Source organism: Nannospalax galili, unplaced genomic scaffold (genome assembly GCF_000622305.1).
Source record: "Nannospalax galili isolate Female #2095 unplaced genomic scaffold, S.galili_v1.0 scaffold346, whole genome shotgun sequence".
Taxonomy (NCBI): Eukaryota; Metazoa; Chordata; class Mammalia; order Rodentia; family Spalacidae; genus Nannospalax; species Nannospalax galili.
In genome coordinates this window covers 1,632,004-1,647,930 of record NW_008357637.1, presented here as the reverse complement: position 1 = coordinate 1,647,930, position 15,927 = coordinate 1,632,004, and the positions used below count along the sequence as shown (strand labels likewise).

General features: G+C 39.0%; 1 protein-coding gene across 5 annotated transcripts in view; it reads left to right on the top strand.

Moving 5' to 3' along the window:
- Positions 1-15,927, top strand: part of Slc25a12 (solute carrier family 25 member 12) — a 97,478-nt gene that overhangs the window by 71,599 nt on the left and 9,952 nt on the right. For all 5 annotated transcript variants that reach the window (XM_029557268.1, XM_008855256.3, XM_008855257.3 and 2 more), the window contains 4 exons: positions 2,808-2,889; positions 4,622-4,780; positions 7,660-7,712; positions 7,955-8,035. In XM_029557268.1, coding sequence (XP_029413128.1) covers positions 2,808-2,889; positions 4,622-4,780; positions 7,660-7,712; positions 7,955-8,035 — 375 coding nt within the window. The remainder of the gene's footprint in view (positions 1-2,807; positions 2,890-4,621; positions 4,781-7,659; positions 7,713-7,954; positions 8,036-15,927) is intronic.

The following is a 15,927-nucleotide window of genomic DNA, read 5'->3' as shown; positions in this document are numbered from 1 at the left end:
AAGCAGCTCGGTAGGCAGGTTGCTTGACTGTTAACTGACTGACTTAGTCTTGTTCCAGTTCTCATCTGTAGGTTGAGATACATCTAACAACAGAAAAGGAAAGGAACCTCTTTTTCTAATGATGGCTCAATGGATTTCCTATCATACACAAAGGCTGAGGGAGCCAGTTAAAAATCATTTAAGAGTCTCAACTCTGTTTTGCTTTGAAAAACACTTAATTAGCCTTGTTAAATATCAACCTTCAGGCTCCTAATCATAACCTTAAGGAGAGGAGTGCCTTTTCCTTTGCCCATTTGCTCACGGTAGGTGATCATTTCAGTGCTGAATATTTTCTTTCAGTCTAAATGCTAAAAACTCGGTACACAGTCATTAATAGAGATGATAGCTATAGGAGCATTCCCTTTATGAATATTCATGATATGAAATCTATAGCATTAATTACATTAATTTGCATAGCTGAATACAAGGGAACCATAAGTTGTAGTCATAGCTGAGCCTTTAAAAAAATCTTGGTAACCCTATACTGTATGTTTTCTTACAATGCTATTTAATGGGAATAGAGGTGACATTTCTGTCAAAAGGCATTTAAGTATTTATAGTTTGAGATGTTTTAGCTAAGCATTAAAGCACAGTATAATCCTTCAGTTTTCATAGGCTTTTGTAGGGCTTATAAACATTCTTTGAAGAAAGGGAGTTGAAAGAGAAATATATGTTGTTGAATGCAGGAGAAACCTTTTATATGAATAAGGGAATTAGTGGTTAGTTGATGCTTATTTGGGATCATAGACCTTTTATTTGATGAAAAGAACCTTTTTTTCCTTTTTAAGATAGGATCCCACTTTGTGCTCAAGGTTGGCATTGAACTCTTGATCTACCTGTTTCAGCCTTCTGAGTAGCTGGGATTATTGGTGTGTACCCCCATGCCTAGCTTTATTTTATAAACATTAATTCAACATTCCTTTTTGAGATAAGGTCTCATGTAGCTCAGGTGGGCCTTGAACTTACTATGTAACTGAGTGAGTTTGAACTTGTGAAACTGCTGCCACCATTTCCCTACTACTACTGGAATTCATGTCCAGCGAATGGCTTTCAAAAAAGTTATTATTATTATTATTATTATGTATTCATGTACATGTGCATGTGTATATGCCAGGGGCACACGTGGAGGTCAGAGGACAACTTGGAGGAGTCAGTTCTCTCTTTCCACTGTGGGTTCTAGTACTCAAACTCAGATGAATTTAGATGATCAGGCCTACAGAGTAAGTACTTTGATCTACTGAGCTATCTATCAGCCCACTTTTTTAAGAAAAGCTCATTTCAAGCTAGTATTTTTAAAGTTTTTTATGATAAAGTGAATGTTTTATTCCTTTGTTACAATTTTTTGTATAGTATAGCAGATATTTTCATAATAAAAATATTAAAGATCAAGATTGACACATTGATAGAGACAAATTATTTCAGGTGTGGTACCTATGAAATAGCATTTTGAATCACAGTAGGTTTATTTCCTTTGCTTTATTTTTCTATGTTAGACCTATGGATATGGGAAGGACAGTAGTCATTAGAGATTTTAAAGAGTGTGTGTGTGTGCGCGTGTGAAAAACATGTCAGATCCCTGGAGCTAGAATTACAGGAGGTTGGAGGTTATGAGGTGCCTAATGTGAGTGCTGGGAACTGAATTCCAGTCCTCTGCAGGAGAAGCAAGTACTGTTAACTGCTGAGTCATTTCTCCAGTATTTTCCATTCCCTACCCTTTTTAAAAAAAGATTTATTTTTCATTAGTGATTTTAGATTTGATCAATTTTCTCTGAGTTAGGAATCATGCATTTTTATACATTTTAGAAAGCCTTTAATTGGGCATGGTGATGCATACCTATAGTCCCAGCATGTGGGAGGCAGGAGGATCAGGAGTTCAAGGATATCCTCAGCAACATAGCAAATTTGAGGCCAACCTGAGGTCCGAGACCCTGTCTCAAAAAGCCTTAATAAAGGAGGCCGGTGAGATGGCTCAACGTGTAGAGGCATTTGCCACCAAGCCCGATAACTTGAACTTGATCCTCGTGATGGAAGGAAAGAACTGAATGCCAAATGTCCTCCTTTGCCTCCACATGTGTGCCATGGCATGCATAAGCTCTCTCACACACAATGAGTGAATTTTTTTTCCCTAAATTTTAACTTAAGGGGAAAAATTTTATACCTGGTGTATTTGCTAACCTAAAAACGTCACTCTGGAAGGGCAGGCGGTATAGCTCAGTGATAGAGTATTTTTGTAGTATGCATGAGACCTTGGGTTCAATTCCTAGTACTGCAAAAAAAAGCAAACAAATACACAGACTTCTTTAGAATAACAATGTGTTCCCCAATAGTAGCCAGTATATGACCATGAATAAATTTGTGAAAAAATAAGAAAAAGCTACTGTATATTTTGCTATATGATTTTTTTTTTTTTTATTGAGACAGGCTTTCACTATATAATCCTGGTTAGCCTGGAACTCACTATGTAGACCAGGCTAGCCTCAAACTCACAGAGCTCTGCTTACCTTTGCCTCTCTAGTGCTGGGATTAAAGGCATGCACCACCATGCCTGACCTGAATATGTGCTTTAAATGCTAATAATAGAGGGTTTTTTTTGTTTGTTTTTTAAAAGCACATTAATATCCTATTTTCTTTCAGAGAAGTCACATCATTAACAATATCACTTAGGTTTTTCTTTTTTCTTACCTTGAAAAAGCCAAATTGTAGCTTTTTTTCATCTGCTGAATGCTTTTCCAAACTCATTCTTTTTCTGGTTTTCTTCCTCCCCACAGCAGTCTCCTGGCTTGGGCAGGCCTGTCTGGCTCCAGATTGCTGAGTCTGCTTATAGGTTCACTCTGGGCTCAGTTGCTGGAGGTGAGTGACGTGTCTATGGCTGTTTGAGGCTGCTAAGGCTGTAACATTATCTCATATGGGACAGCTCAGTAAAGGCACAGTTGATTGTTCCTGGGGCTCAGGACTGCAGGGCTTTCTGAAGGTTCTTTATTTTTACCTGTGATCAGAGGACTTGTCATAGCATGGCTGTAGCCCTCTGGCTCCAGTCTGTCTTCAGAGTAAAACCTCTGTAATGATGGGAGAGTCTGAGGTGCAGCACTGCACTCACCTTAATTACACTGGTTAAGGCCAGCGTGAAAAATGGAGACAAAGACTGAGTTTATGGGGTCAGGGCAGGGGCAGGTAGGTAGGAAAACAAGATCCAAACCGAGAACCCAGTGAAATAAAGCTACCTCTCCCCCGTGATTTACAGTGACTGTTTGGCTTGTGTTTTTTCCTTTCTTCTTTCCATGATATAAGAATATCCAGATCTGTAGTTTATTTGCTAAAATGAATCTCCCCTCCCCTTTCTGTTTACAGCAGGAATTGGAGAGACAATTTTATTTATTGTTTATTTATTTGTTTATTTGTGTGTACGTACACATATGTGTTTGCATGAGCATGTACATGCACATGCCATGGACTGTGTATGTGTGTGTGTAGGTCAAGTGACAATTTGCTGGAGTTGGTCTCCCCTTCCATCACTTGAGTTCCAGGGATCAAACTCAGGTTATCACACTTGGTGGCAAGCACCTTTGCTTGCTGAGCATCTTATTGGCCCGACACCATTTTTATTTATTCTGCAAAGAAAATGTGTAGAATCAGAAGTTTTTTTTTGTTGAGAAGAACCTTACAGGTGTGATTCAAATGCGGATGAACTTTCAAAACAAGTCTAAACTAATGAGACTAATATTTTTTCAGTCTGTTTTAACCTGTTGGTCTTCACTGGCCCTCAAATATAACACTGTAGATCCTGCTAAATATTTCATCCCTGAGAAATTCTAAAGTGTAATCTTAGGTGTTTTTTGTTTTTTAACCAAATTCTATTCATAGGGATAGGATCATGTTGAGGTTTAGTCCCAATAATATGATTGTACTTTAGATTAATTTACCAAGAAGCTTCAGTGAACTAAACTTTAAAATTACAACCACTAAGCTTACATGTCCAGTCATTTCATAAGTATGAAAAAGTAACAGGCATAATACTTACTTACTAGAAAATACAGTGAAATACTATACACATAATAGTTGAATGTCATTATAGGAAACTGAGTGCTGATTTTCTAATATTGGTGACAATTTAATATTCTGTTTTTAACTCATGAAACTGATACATCAAAGAGCATGTCTTGACTTTTTTTTAGGGCCTCTCCCATGCTGAGCACTCTACCACTGAGTTCTGTCCCAACCCTAGTTGGTCCTTGAAGCAGCTGTGTATGGGTCCTGCTGGTTTCTATTCTGCCACCTTTGACTGTATTTATAAAAAAAGGGAAATAGCTGGGCATGGTGGCGCACACCTTTAAGCAGAGGCTGGTGGATCTTTGTGAGTTCAAGCCCAGCCTGGTCTACATAGCGAGTTCCAGGCCAGCCGGGCCTACAGAGAGAGACCCTGTCTCAAAAACACTACCCCCCCCACCCCCCACAAAGAAAAGGAAATAGAGTGATAGTGATGTGAATCTCTTCTGCGAGGATACTAGAGACAAGATTTGATGACCTTATGCGACTCCATCTGATTGTGTTCCTTTTTCAAGCCTAAGAATTGTTCTGTTTGTAGCTGTGGGAGCCACTGCAGTGTATCCCATAGATCTGGTGAAGACCCGGATGCAAAACCAGCGTGGTACTGGCTCTGTGGTTGGGGAGCTGATGTACAAAAACAGCTTTGACTGTTTTAAGAAAGTCTTGCGATATGAGGGCTTCTTTGGACTCTACCGAGGTGAGTAAGCATATCTCAGCCGCTGAAGTTGATTTTTCTGTCACCAACAGCAGATTTTAACTCGCTCATTATAGAAACCAATATTTGCTTGCCTAGCTAGACTAGGGCTGTTTCTTTTTTCCCCTCTGCTCATTTTCTGTTTTACATTCTGGGAGCTGGTATTATTAGTCTCAAACAGGTGTTCATTTCTTCTTCCTGCTTTTTATTTCTTAGAATCCAAATCCTGTGTTTCTCCCAACAAGAGTCTATGTTACTGTGTCCTTTCAAGGCACAGACCTGCAGAGCGAGCCCCTTAAGCAGAAGCTAGGCTGCTACTTGAAGGATGGCTTGCTCTCTGAGTATACTTACTTCAATTGAAAGAACGAAATTTTTGTGCTTTCTCAGGAGATCAGTGATGAGTCTTAAAATGAGTCATCTGAATTTAAAAAGGCCAGAAAACCCCAGGGCTCCAAGCTTCAGTCTTCTCCTCGCCTAGCTCTGAGGCACATAGGCAGAGCAGAGCTTTCCTCTCAAAGGAACTGTTTTACCAGCACTAGACTGAGTGCCGAGCTGTCGCATCCCAGACTACAGTCCCATGCAGAATTCTCCTGGGCCCGGTGGGCTTTGTAGAAACTTGTCCTCTTTGGAGAGAGAAGGCTTTCATCTACATGTTTTCACATTAGAATTTAGGGTTCCTTTTGGGGGGAGATTAATTTTTTAATCCCTTTGGGCGCCACTTGGAATTCTTTGAAATACTCTCAACATGCTCTAGTCCGGCGCATTTGTACGATGCGCTGTGCTTGTTTGTTTGCATACCCAGGCTTATTCATCCCCCTCATTCTGAGCGCTGTTGAACTGTTTGGCTTAGAACCTTTCCCAGAAAGAAAGACTGGGACTGAACAAAGCTTTATGCTCATGGACACCTGCGATTAGCATCGCGATCAGACATTCGAGTGGACACAGAGTGGAAGAAGGTCGTCCAGGTGTCTGTTGTGGGCATTGTATATGGAGCAGTGAGGCTCAATGGCTTGCTCCTGGGAATGAATGAAATGAAGTCCACTTAGATATTCGGGATGCTTAGGCTCTGTAACTCCTAGTACACAGCTTGCACTTCACAGGAAGCCATGGTGGCTGCTGCCCTGCATGTGCAGAGCTGGAGGTACAAAGTCTTGTTTTAAACTTTGCATACCTAGATCTTATTTAATGGGGGATCAGGGTTGAGTGGCAGTAAGGTTGTTTATTTCTTTGACATCTCCAGTCTTTCATTACTGAATAATGATTTTCCTCTTAATTAGTATGGTTTTAAATTACAAAGCGTGTCTAAAGGAGATGGTTAGAAGGAACCTAGCTCTATAAGGCATATTGTGACCTTCTCAATGGACAGGGGCTTATAGAATTCATCTGAGAGAGCTGTCATATTAATTAAGTGGGTGCACTATAGCAAGTGTGTGTGGGGGTACTGTTAGCTTTATGTAGGATCTGAATTGGGGAAATCGGTCCTTTAAATGAGAGACTTTTGTATTGGGTAGATAATTGTAGAATCTTATATGTGAGCACTGTGATTATTGAGATTGTCATATGTTGCTTAGAACTGGCCCATTATTCTGTCAGATGATTGACAAAGTTGTTGACAGATTAACTAAATTTCTTTGTAGGCAACAATGGTAAAATGACACAAATCAGTACTTTATTAAAATTCCATGAGCTTTGTGAGGCAAGCGTAAAACAAATACACATGCTGACATGGTTGGATGGGAGTTAGATTAAAAGTAATAGGGTCTGATAATCATGAAGGTTAGAGAGTTAAGACTGCCATCTACTGATTTCTTCTTTTAAATCAGACTGCTACCCATGAAAGGTGTGTATGGATTTGTGTTTGTCCCTGATAATTTAGTTTGACTGACAGTAGCCTGTATGCACGATTACCTGCTGGCTCTCAGCTCATGGAAAATCACTCAGCATCCTCTTCCAAGTAGGCTTAAGATCAGCAGTGAGCAAGCGTGCAAACACAGGTATCACTCCCCCTTAGCTGGATGGTTTAAAGGCTGGAGGATGTTTATTGTTAGCATCTTTAAAAAATGTGTGCAAAAAAATATGCTAACAATTTGGGTAAGCTGTGTGCTTTAGTAAGCTGAGCCTCAAGAATGTCTACAGATGTTCAATTGTTTATTTATGACTTTTCTTTTCCAGTTTGTGGTCAGCCTGGGAAATTTAGCTTTCTAAAAATAATGATTTCTTTTGTTTTGAGAAGATTCTTTTCAAATGTCTTAAGCTTGACATATATTAGTAAATAAAAAATACAATTGGTGTATGTTTTCACTTATAGAGAGTACACATTAAAAGATACTAAGAGCTACATTTTTCTTTACAGTTGTGGCTTTCTTTTAAATACATGAATACTGAGTGCTGGGCTTCTCTAAAGAGAAAACTATGGGAGTTGGTATTTTATAGTAACCAAGCAGCTCCTGTACGCTACAGGTATATTGTCTGTGGCAAAATCTGAGTGTGCGTAAGCACACTGCACAGAGCCTTTCCGGGTGTGAAGCACTGGCGCTCCGAAGTGCGTGTTGTGTGTTGCTGCTGGTAACAGGAGGCATTTTGGTTACACGCTTATCGGCGATGCTCCGGCATAGGCTCCATTCTTTCCTCATGTATCTTTTGGAAGATGTTGGATAATTAAGGCTTTTTTTAGGATGCTTAAGAAAAACATAACCTCAAGAAAATAACATTATATTCAACTTGTAAATAATTGTTACATACATATACAGAGGTTTTTAGGATAATCTTTTTTCTCTATTTAAATGAAAACCTTGATAGCCGATGCATAGCTATCAAGGAAGCAGTCCCTATTGGGCTTATACATTCATATATATAACAAATAATTCTCTCCTTCTGCCTAGGTCTGATACCACAACTTATAGGAGTTGCTCCAGAAAAGGCCATTAAATTGACTGTAAGTGTCCTTCTCATTGAATTTGTGTCATTTACTTAGATTATAATTAGCTAAAAATAAAAGTGATGCCGGTGAGATTGATGTACTATGAAGGACTTGTAAAATTTTACATGTGTTGTAGACACTTGATAAAATTTTACTTTTATCATGAGACAGGTGTTTTGCTGACTTGGAATGTAGCAGTGTGCCAACAGATGGAATGGCTGGGAATTCTGATTAACTAATATTGCCTTTCTAATTAGGTTAATGATTTTGTCCGGGACAAATTTACCAGAAGAGATGGCTCCATTCCACTGCCAGCAGAAATCCTTGCTGGAGGCTGTGTAAGTATTAATCCTGGGTGTTTTCTACACCAATATATTCTGCTATAATCTTTTTGCATAGTAGATATGAACTATGAGTGACATTTCCCTTTGAAAATATTTATTGCATTTTTATTTACTTTTGTGTGTGTGTATGTGTGTGTGCACGCCACAGCACATTGTAGCGGTCGGAAGACAACTTGTGGGAGTCAATTCTCCCCTTCTATCATGTGGGGCCTGGGGATTGAATTTAGGACAGCACATTTAGCAGCAGGCACCTTTACCTACTGAGCCATCATGCTGGTCCAGCATTTTCCTTTAACTTAAGGGATTGTCTAAGTGGGCTTCACTGTATGGAGTGATTTTTTTAATTGTATTTATTGTTTTATGCATGAGTGTATTGCCTGCATGTAAATGTACCTGTGTTGTGCAATGCCCTCAGAGGTCAGAAGAGGGTGTTGGATCCCCTGGAACTGGAGTTCGAACTGTGGTTAGCCACCATGTGGGTGCTGGGATTTGAACCTGGGTCCTCTGCAAGAGCAGCAGGTGCTCTTACCCACTGAGCCATCTCTCCAGCCCCATGATTTTTTTTTTTTTATTTTAAGAGTGTTTGTGTATGCCTGTTGTGTGTGGACGGCCTTGGGTAACATCTTCAGGAAGGCCATTCATTCCTTTAAGATAGTTTCTCATTGGCTTGATACTTACCAGTTAGGTTAGAATGGCTAAATAGTGAGCCCCAGGGATCTTCTGTCTCTACCTCCTCAACACTGGGATTCCCTGGGCAGGCCACCACACCCAGCATTATGGGGTTCTAGAGATTGAGCTCAGATACTTATCATTGCAAGGCAGGTGCTTTGCTAATTAATTGATCCATCTCCCTAGCACCTGGAGTGAGTTTCTAATTTCATTGTATAAGCTTACTAATTTTGAGGCATTATTTTCATCAGCTCTAGAAGATTTACCTTTTAGACCTTTTAAAGCCTTCATTTTCTTCTTAATTGTTATAGGAAATGTAGTTACAGGTAGAGTTACCATGTTTCTACCCACTGGAACTTTAAGTGTGAGGTGGCTAATTAATTGGGCCCTTAAGTTTTATATGAAGGACTGAATGAGTCATTGTGGTTTAATTAAACTTTCATATGGGACTGGAAGGGGCAATAAGTGACTATAACTGTATTGTAGCAATTGACAAAAATTCTGAAGCCCGAGGTTCAGATGATGTTTTCTTAGAGCCCAGAGAGTTCTGTGTTTAAAGTGTAAGCATTACATTGGGTTTTGACTAATATTTCCATCAGCAAATGTTATCTGTGGTATCTGTTTCAGTTGATAATGTGTGATTTGCTTGAGACTTGTATAGACCATTTTTGTTGTGAAAATGTTAATAACTTCCGGTTGAACTGGCTGGAGGTCTTGTCTAAAACCTTCTCAGTTGCTTATGGAGCCTGAGGTGATGAGGTCAATGACCTTAGAAGTTTTAATTCAGAGAAGATGTCTCTAGGGTCAAAGGGAGCCCTTGCTTCTGGCTTCTCCTTGATGAGACTTGTCAGCTGGGCACATATTTAGGTCTTAACCTTTCTGTAATCAGAGGTCTAATGGGGGGTGTGCATTGGCGTATGTCTCTGTGTGTGTAGTGAGCCCAGGCATGCACATTTCTGTGTATGCTTGTGTATGTGTGTGCTTTTTCAGGAAGGAGACTTCTTTGAAATTACTTTTCATGAAGGATAAATGATGGACAAGAATAATCCTTGCGTATGTGTATCACCAAAAATTGTACTTTTTCCTCTATATTGCAATTAGATGCTATAATTGTTTTTCTTCTTTGCTGATAAATATTATTTATGTGGCTAGCCTGGGCTACATGAGACCCCCATCTGGAAAAGTCAAAGAAAAAGAAAGTTGTGCATTTTCTGTTCCAAGTAGCTAATCATTTCTATGTTATCTAGAGGGTTTCAGTCACGACCTGCTCTCATGTCTGACCTGTGACCTAAGTAGTTAAGTCGTAATCAGATGTGTGATTCCTTTGCTCTTCCCAGGTGTAGACTCTTACTTATAGGTTTAAAGTCTAGGGTGCCTTGAGGGTTGTGCTGAGTGAATCTCTCCCTCAATCAGTGACTCATTTCTGGATGCTTTGATGGGCTGGCAGCAGGAGAAATAATGGGGTAGAACTCTAGGCACAGAGAAAAGAAAATGTCCAATTATTGAGTGGGTGGTGGTGATACTACTTTATTTGCTTATTTATTTTTTATTTACTTATTTATTTACTTATTTAATTTTATTTTAGACAGAGTCTCACTGTGTAGCCCAGGCTGGCCTTGTATTTTAGCCTCCTGAGGGATTACAGGCATGCCCCACTCACAAAGCTTGAGTTTCTACTGATGAATTGTCATATTACAGTGTAAATTGTCAAAACATAGTCCATTACTTCTCTCAAAAGTCACTAAACCACACCAGAGAATAAGATCTTAGACAGGGAGTATCAGGCACCAGAGGATATGGGATGCTCTCTTTCCTGAATGAGACCAGATCAATAGGGTTTGAAAAGTAGCTTTGCAGGAGCCAGATCCTAAGAGTCCACACCCTTGGGGGTAGTGCCAGGATAAATGTGTAATGTCTCTAGATGTTCAGCTGAATGCTGCCACTATTACCAGTGAACAGAATGCTGCTACTCTTCCCAAAGCTGTCCAGTTTTAAAGTTGTGCCTAGTGCAGGTTAACTAGGAAGGAATGGTTCAAAGTGTTATCCCAGAGAAGGATTAGCAAGGCACTGGGCCAAGTTTCTTTTTGATGGGAGGGAAATGCTACTGCCATGAAAATGGAATAAAATTTGGGAGCTGGAGAGATGAGTCCAGTTGCTCTTGCAGAGGACCTGGGTTCAGTTCCTAACACCCACATGGCAACTAATAACCATCTGTAACTACAGTTCCAGGGCAACCAAGGCTCCCTTTTGGCCTCTGTGAGCACTGCATACATGTGGTGCACACATATACATAAAATGAAAATAAATAGAAAAAAAGAGAAGAAAATGGGATGAAATTATCTGGTCCCCAGGCATATCCATGTTTTTTGTTTGTTTTTGTTTTTTAGCCAGGGTATGTGTGTGTGTGTGTGATGCAAAGAAGGCAACCCAGAGCTGGGACCTAACACAAGCTAACATGCACCCCACCACTGAGCTACCACCCTGGCACTATCATAAGTTTTTTCTTTAGTACATGCTCTTAACTGCTGAGCCATCTCTCCAGCCCCTTTTATTATTTAAGAAAAAATTTAATTACATTTATTCGTGTGTGTGTGTGATGTGTGTTTGTGTATCTGTGAGTTTGTGTCTGTGTGTATGCATGTGCGATGGTGTGCAGATGGAGGTCAGAGGACAACTTCTGAGAGTCAATTCTCTCCTTCCATCATATAGGTCCCAGCGATTAAACTCAGGTAATCAGCCTTGGTGGCAAGTACCTTTACCCACTGAGCTGTCTCACTTGCTCATTATGATTAGTTTTTAAAGATGTGTGGTAAGGCTAGGTGTGGTGACTCACAACTGTAATCACAGAACTCAGGAGACAGAGGAGGAGCTCTTTGAGTTTAAGGACAGGGTTATAGTGTGAGACTATCTCACAACACAAAACCAAAAAAGATATATGGTATTTGATACATGGAAAAAAAACATATGCTGTATAGCTACAAAGAGTTAAAGAGCTATATAAAGCTATAAATCTTTTTTATATAAAGCTGTAAAGAGCTATAAAGAGATAAAATGAATACCCACACACCTACCACTCAACTAAAATATTGCTGCATGCAGAGGAGACTTTTTGTAGGCAGCTGAACATTTTTTAAAACTTGGAATCTTTTATTTTTAATGAAAAACATAGATATTTAGATACAAAACTGAAGTATCATTTAATTACCCTGCTTGGCCATATTTCCTTTCTACTTCCCTTCTTACTAGAGTAGTAAAAATACTTTGGGGAATTGAATACATTTTCTCCCAATTTATTCTTTAAGAGTTTGAAAGAAAAGCATTTTTGCCATAACCAATGGTTGATACTAGGGTCGGTAAATTGATTTTATTCAAATCTACACAGGAATCATCACAATTCATTCATCACTTCAATTTTCTTTACTCTGCATGATCTTTCTTCTTTTGTCATTAATACAGATTCAATCTGTTGCATTTAACTGCTAGAGAATATTCCACTGTATGATTGTTAACACGTTTCAACTACTTCATGAAGCAAAAAACATCGTTGTTCCCGTAATTAATGCCGCAATGAGCAAGCCGATTGATGTATGACCCCCTATCTAAGCATGTCAGTTTCTTGGGCATACACATAAGTGCTCAGGAGTAATGGCTGAGTATTTTGGAATCTACAAATTCTTTTCTATATCCAAGTTTTTATTTTGTTTTGTTTTGTTTTTGTCTTTTTGGGACAGTGTGTCCCTGTAGCTGAGCGTTTTGAAGGGTTATCTCATTATTAACCCTAGTAGCGTTGACTAAACCTTGGGGAACTCCCTCATGCAGCAAATGATGAAGAGAAAATTCAAACCATTCCTGTCTACAAGACCATGTTCTCTTCTGTCTGGAATATGTGTCTGTTCTTATCTCGTTTATTCACTTTTTCTGCTATATCCTTCTGACAAATTTAAAAACCTTTTTTGTTGGTATTATCATGGTTGGTGCTGGGCATCAAACTCAGGGCTTCACGAATTCTCCGTGCCTGCTCTAGCAAAGCTATACCCCTGACCCTGTAACAGCTAGTAGCTTTATTGATACCTAACTCACCTTATAAGGCCCCCATTTGATATGTCCAGGTCACTGGTTTTTAGTATATTCACAGGTGCACATCCATTATCACAATCTATTTTAGGATATTTCATTACTACACCCACATACAAAAAAACTGCTACTTGTTAGCTATCAAAATCCAGTCTTCCTACCTCACCCCCCAGAGCCCAGGCAACTTTTAATGTGCTCTTTCAGGTTGGAGAGATGGTTCAGCACACTGGCTGCTCTTATAGAAGACCCAGGTTTGAATCCTAGCACCACAATGACAGCTAATAACCACTCAGTAATTCCAGTTCCAGGGGAGCTGATGCCCTCCTCTGTCCTCCATGGGCATTGCATGACACAGGTACACTTACATACATGCAGGCAAAACACTTAAATACATAAAATAAAAATAAATTATAAAAAAATAAAAAAATAATGTACTCTTCATTAGACACCACTTCTGAATATTTCTTGTAAATGTAACCATATAATATGTAGCCTTTGGTGTCTTGCTTCTTTTCTGTAGCATGTTTTCAAGGTTCACCCATGCAGTGGTATGTGCCATGTATAAGGGTTTCTTTGACGCTGCATCGTTGTTAGCAATTTTTTTTTTTTTAATAGCAGCCATTCAGACTTTGGTGAGGTGTTCAAGTCATGTGCCATTTATTGGTTGGATTACTTGTCTTTTGTTAAATTTTTAAATTTTTTTAGGCCCAAGTCTGTAGCTAGCCCATTCTCTCTTGAAGAAGTCTGTCCTCCTCTACAAGTTGATCTTGTACATCTTTAAAGAGTGGTGGAAACAGCTACCCTGTCTTCTGTCTCTGCGAATCAGTATGCTCCCAACTTAATGCCGCAAACTTGCATATACACATGTACACAAGTTAAACATCATTTATGTCACAAATGAAATATGAAGGATACACAGGGATTTTGATTTCCTATCATCTTATTCTGGCTACTATAACAAAATACCATAGACTGGGCCATGATAATTTGACATAAATTTATTGTTCATAATTCTGGGATGTCCAAGATCAAGGCACCAGCAGACTCTGTGGTGAAGGCTTGCTGTTTCCCAGTGTTGCCTTGTGCTGTGTCCTCATGGGAAGGGACACAGCAGCTGTTTTCATCTTCTGTCGAGTACTAATCCCATCTACAAGGACCATTGGGACTTAGTCACTTCCATTGCGATATTATCTGTCATACTGGGAAATAGATTCCAACATATGAATCAGGGAGGAGGGAAGAACCTCACTCACTCAGACCATAGTGTCCCCCTTACCCGAGCTGGAAGTTTCAGATATAGTTTTATGTTGTCAGCACTTGGTAAATATATTACTAAGCAAGAAACATTGTAATTTATTCTTTAAAAACTGTCACTATCTTAAACTACTTAAGAAAGCACTAGTATTTCCATCATTTTACAAAGAGTGTCCAAGAATGTTTGATATTTGGTCTGTGAGGCAGAAACACTGTCCCTGTTCCTGTCATCAGCCCTCCTGACAACTAATTCTGTGACTTTTATTGTTTTTTTTTTTTTTTCTGGTTATTTTACGTGTACACATTTTGCACATCTGCTCAAGGAGCTGTAAGCTGGCCTTACAGGAATTGAATTTTGATTGTCCTCAGACTTTGTGAGGGAATGCTTTGTAATGAGTCTCACTGAGTGGACATTTTGCAGTTGAGGGGAAATAGTTCCAAATCAGAGAAGACAAATAGAGAAGTAGCAAGGACTTGGCACAAATAGGGCCTAGTCCCCAGCCTCTCTGTATACCCAGCCCCTTGGGGTAGGACTGTGAGGGCAGAAGGTTGAACAGGCCCCATCCTCCCTCAGGCATGAGAGGCCCTGGGACAGTCCATATCACATTCTCTCTCAGCAGCATCTGCGTACACTTCAGTTGGTTTATTTTCTCACTAAAAAAAGTGTGATATAGTTTTGATATTCTTTTTCTGTTATGTATGATTAGCCCTCATTTCAAATGGGATTGGTTCCCTTTTATATCTTTTCATTCAGTTCTAGAATGACAATAGAACAGATTAATACTGAAAACGAAAGTGTCTAGCCCACTGTAGTATAAATGCTTTCATCTTTTTAAGAGAAACAAGCAGCAAATCTGGTGCTTAGCAATTAGAGGGTTAGAAGTTAACTTTGATGACTTGGTAAGTAAAACAATTTACCAAAAACATGGTATGTACAATATAAGTTGCTTTATCATCTGATATAATAGCCCATTAAATTAGGCTCTATCCATTTAAATCTAGACCTTTGTCTATTATTATGGTTTAGTTTAAGCTTTTGTTATTTCATGCCAATTATTTCAGATCACTAACTGTACTTGTTTAGCTTATTTTTTTATATTCATGTATATATGGGATAAACTTTTATAAGTTTTGAATTCACAGTTCTTAGTGCCAACTGGTTTAATTAAAATGATGAGACTTAAAGTAGGATGTATGGAAGAGGATCTGGTCAAATAAAGAAGCCATTGTTACTGAACTCGCTGTTTCTTCCTGCCGTTGAGTGTTGTCAGTGTGTTCCTGTGATTGAGACTTTTAAAGTTGCAGCAGGGTGGGTGTGCAGTGAGATCCCTTCCCTTGCTTGCTTTTCTTTGCAGGGTACAGGGCACAGGGCACATGGCATTTTCAGCTTAAGTCACTTTGATTCTGATAAACTTAGGTAAACTTTCAAATAATTATAATCAAATGTATAGAAGATATTTTATGTTCATAAGTGATTTGACACATTTTTTGACCATATAATATTGTTTTATGGTATAATGATTTTTACTAAACCATTTTTTTATTGTGCATTTGGATTTTTCTATGTAACTGTTGGTACTGAGATTTACGTACAGCATGTTTGCACAAATACGAGTACATTTTTAGTCATTGAGAAGTTATATTTATGAAAACTTAAATGATTATATTTACTGTAATCAGGGAGTCTTACCCTTCAAAAACTTGTATGCCATCTCTTATAATCAGCCTTAGCATGGGAGAAACACTCAGTTAAAAGGTGCCACAATAGCACAATCCTCATGAACATTGCTAGATTTCTTGTCAGTGAAATTGAAATAGCTTCAGGTTTTATTCTCCTTCCTTCTGCCCCCACTTTAATGTGTATGAAATAGTGGCCAAGCACAGAGTTT